The 7,141-nt window shown below is 38.6% G+C and overlaps 1 protein-coding gene across 1 annotated transcript; it reads left to right on the forward strand.

Moving 5' to 3' along the window:
• Positions 1-1,786: 1,786 nt before the first annotated feature.
• Positions 1,787-4,935, forward strand: dmbx1b (diencephalon/mesencephalon homeobox 1b; the record flags this gene model as incomplete). The annotated part of the gene is made up of 4 exons (XM_081380452.1): positions 1,787-1,940; positions 2,167-2,345; positions 3,149-3,518; positions 4,532-4,935. 4 exons carry the CDS (start codon positions 1,787-1,789, stop codon positions 4,933-4,935), a joined length of 1,107 nt encoding a protein of 368 aa, XP_081236578.1.
• Between the last annotated feature and the right edge of the window lie 2,206 nt (positions 4,936-7,141).

Genomic DNA, 7,141 nt, shown 5'->3' on the forward strand with positions numbered 1-7,141 from the left:
AAAAAAAAAAAGAAGTGCACCAAGTGTCGTCAAACACAAACTACCTCGCGTCCATCAGGTCAGACTCAGTCAGACTGGTTATGAAAGCTATATTTGCAGCAACATTGGGTGCATTTATAAATGCACACACACTCATCTCCAACAGAACCAGCCCAGAGGCGACAGAAAGAGCCCCGACTGAGCTCAACACCGGGAGGGACAGACACACACAGTAAATGTTTAGCAAAGCACTTTTTGTTCAGCCGAATTAAAGTATTCCCATGTGGCTGGAATATGATTACACTGGGGAATTTAGTGTCAGTGACACAAATGCCACGGGCTCTTTAGTCAGGACTAAATCCTAAACCCTCAGGCTGCTTACACTTATTCTTGCTTCAAAAAATAATTATGACTAATAAAGAGATTATTACACTGTAGCCAATTACCACCGATTAAAGGGTGATCAAACTGCAGCTTAATGATGGAAAATCCGTACAGTCTACTGAATAAATCCAAATTCAATCATCTGCTATTATCTACTAGGCCTAATTGTTATTTATTAATGCAGTTAAAGCGATTTTTCATTTTTTGACAGATATTGTCAAATATGCCCTCGAGCATTTCTAGAGAATGCGCAAAAATTAATACACTTTTTAAAATGTCTTCAACATACCCAAAAACGAATTATTCATATCTTCTATATTTAATTTGACAGACGACCTATCAAAAGTCAATCTGTCACGGCTGCTTGCAAACTGAACGAAAACATTCATCATCGATTGTGTGTTATATACGCCATCATGATGAATAAAATGTTTTTTTGCTAATAAAAAAAAGTAAACAACAGATTTTCCATATTCTTTTTTTTCACGCGTTTTGCAATTTAATTAAAGTGAATGCACACAAAAGTTATAGCCTATACCTAATTTGTCAAAACGTTAGTATTTGCTTAAAATGATAGAGGAAAATTAACAAGCACTTTTAGCACAAAAAATGATTCGATACAAATTAAATAAAATAGCGAAAAATAAGTAGCCTGTGTTAAAACTGTTGCGAACGTTACAAGAAAAATATGAAGAGAAAGTTTATGAACACACACAGATGTGATGTTTACGACTGATACACATCTTTTGTTGTAAGACAAAGAGTGCAATGCACATATTCTGTGAAAGACATTGGCCTATTATAGGAAATAATTATTTCTTGATTTATGAGGGAACTAATGTATTTCATTTACAATTAAATACGGTATGCGATAAATAGCCTAAATTATTAATGTATTTATAGTGAATAGTGAAATATAAGATGCATGTGGAGCAGGCACATTAGCCTATATAAAAAAAATAGAGTTGCCTACTGTCTTTAAAATTAAGTTTCCAAGTTTTTTTTTTTTTTTTTTCAGTGATTCCATAGAATATCCATTTAGAACCACCTTTCAGTGAGAATATCTTAAAATAACCATTTTTTCTTGGTGTGAAGAACATTTTAATAATCTAAAGAACCCTTTTTCCTATAAAGACTCTTTTGTGCGATGGTGAGATTCCATGGATGTTAAAGGTTCTTCGTGGAACCATGAATGCCATAAAGAACCTTTTTTAAGAGTGTATGTTCAAATTCGGTCAATTTGGCCTATTTATATTTCAGGTGGTGAAATTATTTCCACGATTCAGGTCTCTTTATGGATATGGGCCTAATTATGCGTTATGACCATCACATGCGTGAGAAGCAACATGAACTCGTAAACGGAGACGTTAAATGGTTATTGTAATCATTCAAGTAATCTTCTGCATGTTCTGTCGTTTATCAGATGCAGCACTACGGGGTGAACGGCTACTCTCTGCACGCCATGAACTCGCTGAGCGCCATGTACAACCTGCATCAACAGGCCGCGCAGCACGCGCAGCACGCGCCCGACTACCGGCCCTCCGTGCACGCGCTTACCCTGGCGGAGAGACTGGCAGGTAACCGCTCACCTGAAATGTCAAACTCTTTGATAGATAGATAGATAGATAGATAGATAGATAGATAGATAGATAGATAGATAGATAGATAGATAGATAGATAGATAGATAGATAGATAGATAGATAGATAGATCAAATTCTTTGATAGATAGATGGATGGATTGATGAATAGACAGATCGATAGATTTCCATAATTCTTCATCTTCAATGTGTGTGTGTGTGTAGACATCATCTTAGAGGCTCGGTACGGCTCTCAGCACCGGAAGCAGCGCCGCAGCCGGACAGCCTTCACCGCGCAGCAGCTCGAGGCGCTGGAGAAAACCTTCCAGAAAACTCACTACCCTGATGTGGTCATGCGTGAACGTCTGGCCATGTGCACCAACCTCCCCGAAGCTCGAGTTCAGGTCAGTTCACAGCCGATGGGAAATCATTTCAAGATCAAAATGCAGTGCACATAAAAGATGCCAGGGCACAACACAACTAGAGTTTGTAGTATAGGCAGAATTATACATCGCGAATGTTACATGTGTTGTGCACCTTAATTAAATACACTACAGGCAGAAATCATAGTTTCTTTCATGCACTGGTCAATTTTGAGCTTATTTAGACTAAATGCAAAGAAAATACACAATTTTTTTTATTTATTTATTTTAGAGTTTTATTTTTTTATTTATTTTTTACTAAATTGTATCTATTTGCATATGTAGATTTTTTAGTTACAAATACATATTAGCACTTACTATACACTAAACTTTACTGCTTTACTCCTATCTATACTCTGAAGGTTTTTTACAAAGGGGTTTGTTCAAATCACCTGTTTTATATTTTTTCACTAAAAACATGGTGAAAATAGTTTTTTTTTTTTGCTGTTGATAGTATTTTCTAAATTATGGAGCTAAAGAAATATCCCCTCTTTAAAAAATCATGAACACTACAAAAATGAAGCAAGCGATTTCTGCATTTTTCTACATTTGTGCATAGGCTACTTTAGATATTGTCTCATTTGCATATTTGAACATAACATTTCAGAAATCTTGAAATACAAAACAATTTTCTTGATGTACTATGATTACTCATTTGGGGATGTATGGTCATACCTATCAGTTAAAGTTTTTACCCTATATCACCAGTGGTGTCTTGCCTTAATTCAATGATTCACTCATCAACCTTTAAAGATTCACAAACACCAATTTCTTCACACTAACAGGTGTGGTTTAAAAACCGCCGTGCAAAGTTTCGCAAGAAGCAGCGCAGCTTGCAGAAAGAGCAGCTCCAGCGGATGAAGGATGCCGGGATGGAGAGCGCACAGGAAGAAGGAAAAGACGAAGCTCCGCCCATTGATGCTCAAGCCCCGCCCTCTCCTTCAGATGGGCGTGGCCCCACGTGTGCCCCTCCCTGTGAGCCGAGTGAGGAGGTCAATGTCACCTCACCGGAACAGTCAGGGGCGGAGTCAGGGGCGGAGGACATGACTGACAGAGAGGACGAATCGCTGTCAATCAAAGATGAAACAAAAGAGGCGGGGCCTCCCCTGACAGACGACACTTCACCTTCTTGCAAACCAATCAGCCCTAAATTAGGTATGAATAGCTATTTATGTATGATCTTTCTTTCACAAACGCTTTCAAATAGATTAAAGAAGTGGCATCCAGAATGAAATTGCTGTCGTAATTTACTCAATCACATCATTCCAAACTCCTCCGGGGAACACAAAAGGAGAAACACTGAAGAAATGACAAAAAAAGCACCTCAACAGTGAACGATGACAGAATTGACACTATAGGTTAAAAATCTGGGTACGTTGATCATTATTTAGATGTAAATAAAAGCCTAAATCAAGGGGCCGTTTGCTCGACACCGTTTTCAACTGAAAACGGAAAACTTTTTAATGCGTTTTGGCCGTTCATTTACACGACAATGGCCTGAAAACGCAAGGTTTTGAAAATGATACCATTATTGTCTCCATGTAAACTAAAAAAACCCGCGAATTTGTGAAAATGGTGCGTATAAGTGTTTAGTGTATAGTTGTTGTTTTTTTACAAAGTGACATCGCCAACTACTGGCCTGGCAGCAGAATACAGTGTTTTTAATCATTTTCGGGGATCGTTTTGACAATGTTGTCGTTTTTATGCGAAAAACGCTTTGTCGTCTTTCTGTTCACCTGTTCATTATATAAAGCAATCGTATCTCTTCACGAAACTTGGATTAAACCGCTAGATTCATTTTACAAAGCCTTTATAACCTTTTTAGATCTTTTAAGTTTTGGTTACCTGGAGTTTCAATGGAGAGACAGAAACCTCTCAGGTTTCTTTAAAAATATTTTAATTTGTCTTTCGAAGAATGAACAAAGAAGTCTTGTGGGTTTAGAACAACACGGGATTGAGTAATTGATGACAGAATATACATTTTTGGGTGAATATTCCTTTTATAGGAAGCCTATGTGCCATTTGTAAATTGAACCAAAGTCTTATAGTTCAGAACATCAATGACGTTGAGTAAATGACAGAATATTCATTTTTGAGTGAACAGTATCTTTAAGAATGTTGAATGCAAATGGAAACAGTATTACATTGTCATCCACCCCTCTCCCCAGATGATCCGCTTGGTTCTCCGGCTCTTCCCTCCTCCAGTGGTGGAGTGGCTCAGACTAATTCCTACGCCTCGTCTCCTCTCAGTCTCTTCCGTCTGCAGGAGCAGTTTCGCCAGCACATGGCCGCCACCAATAACATCATGCACTACCCCGCCTTCGACGTGTCCACGCCCTCCTCCTTACCCTACCTGGGCGTAAACATGAACATGGCGTCTCCGCTGGGATCGCTGCCGTGTCAGCCCTACTACCAGTCCCTGTCCCAGGCCCAGCAGATGTGGAGCGGCCCTCTGATGCAGGGCTCTGGTGCTCTGCCGGCCCTCAACAGCAAAACCACAAGCATCGAAAACCTGCGTCTGAGGGCGAAGCAACACGCTGCATCACTCGGCTTGGACACGCTTCCAAACTAACCTCTCAATGTCTTGTGTCCAAGATCTAAAGCGCGGTTTGCATGTGGTATTAAGATGTGTTTTAGACGAAGTAGACTAGGGAGACACATTCCCGTTTACACCTGGTGTTTTAATTCGTCTCTTTTGTCCACTTTTGACCACTTCTGTCCTGATTTTTTTAAGGAGAGGGTCTATGGGCGGGTAAATATATGGCTTTTTTCAGATCTTTCGATCTAATGGACAAAATAAGCTCATGCAATTTACATATGAACGCCCGGAGACGACGGAAAAACATACGGAGAGCATCAGCTTTAGTTTCTGCTCTGACAGACAGAAGACCAGACGAACGCTGTGAGTGTGTGTTAGACATCAGGAATGGTGAGAGAACATTGTGCTTGGTACGTTTTTCATCTTCAAGCCAAACTTGGATCTTCAGCCGACAAAGTTTAAATCCCGTCTGGCTAGAGCTCTTCCCAAAATGTTTACGCATTAGTTCAGTAGACGGAGAGTAGACGGTCTTTTGTGGCTGTTTGAACACATTCGACCACATGAGCGTTTGAATGTGTTTCTGGAAGTGTTCAAAAGTGGACAAGCTCAAAATGTTTTACACCCCGTTTACACCTGTATTTAGTGTCATCCACTTGTGATCCGATCGACCAAAACACATCTTAATACCTGGTGTAAACTGGGCCAGCACAACATTAGTGTGCAGAAATCACATGACATCTGGCTGAGCTGGAGCCGTTTCATTATCATTTAGCATGGCGGAGTGAAGTTTGGACGACTTTGAAATGTTAAGGTCTGGCTGCATGGCAGAGGCTTTAAACTTTTCCAAACACCCCTTGCTTTGCACTTTGAAATGCATTTTTTTTTTTATTAAATTAATTTGTCTCTGTAAATAAGCGTATTCAGGTCCACAGCCTTAGTAGAAGGTAGTGAAGCCTCCCGTTTGTATATTTGAAGAAATGTTTAACTGTCTGTGGATCTTATAAAGGGACGTAAACGTATGGATGAAGCTTCTGCAAACTTAAGAAAGACTTCAGCATCACCTGGACTGATGTTCTTGATGTCATGCCATGTGATTTGTCATCTTAGAGTCTAATTGAATTGTTTAAATAAATGTGAATAATTTATCAGTGAAATGAAAGGGAATAAACCACATATATGAACTGAATCTGTAACAGTATTTTATTGTTTGTGGAGTCTATATTTCAGATTTTTATGTTTTTCTTTCCATTACACCTGTATTTGACGATATTTAATGCACACTTTTTCTGCCACTGAGTCACATTCATTTCATACAGCTATTTTAAAGTTATTATAAGAATAATCATGCATTTCTTACAGTTCCACAATTAAAAAAAAATTCTGTAATTTTACGAGTAATTACAACAGAATCTAAATTGATCATGAATTAGTTAAAAAAGGTAACTAACATTAGCTATAGCTCTACAACAGCAAAAATCATAATTAGAGATTTATATAAAAAATAAGGAAAACGTAACATCAGAGCACTGAGCTCAAATTAATTTGAGGTTTGGCAATATTTATGAAGATTAGATTTTTAAGCATGCTCCTTTCTCATGTTTTTTCTCTAAAATTATATTTATTTAAATCCACATGCATTGCATTACTTGCACACCATTTCTAAATAAATGGATGGAATGTAATGATTTCTACATGCGTGCCCTTTCTCTTCCTGTTTTTTTCCCTCTTTTGCGTGCATGTTCATCTTGATAACAGATCCAGTGAAAAGCTTAAAACACAGTGGCAGAAAACGAGTGAATCACCCCACATCACCCCGGCGAGGCCGTCGCCACCCTCCTGTCAGAGGTTTGGCAGCTCTGAAGCACAACTCCTGCAGTAAGGAGATTAACACGGGTCAGGATACCAGTGGATTAAGTTGAGGAAGAACAGAGGAATGGAGTGAGAAGACATGTCATGTTCAGACACCTGTTAACAGCCCATACTTTATATGCTGGCACTCCAGTGAATTTAAAAAAGATGGATTTCATTCTCACTCCAGGCAGAAAGGGGAGGAGAAAAGACAAGATCTTTAACAAAAGCATAATAATGCATTTGTTCTAAAGTGGTGTGTCACAGACAGCATTGAGAAAATTATAAACACAAACAATAAAATGTAATCATAAATAGGACAAAATAAGTATGCTTATTAACTTTCAAAAGGGAGCAGGGTTAAAATAGTTAACTAAAACTAAAACCATAA

Source organism: Scardinius erythrophthalmus, assembly GCF_964197995.2.
Source record: "Scardinius erythrophthalmus genome assembly, chromosome: 12".
Lineage (NCBI taxonomy): Eukaryota > Metazoa > Chordata > Actinopteri > Cypriniformes > Leuciscidae > Scardinius > Scardinius erythrophthalmus.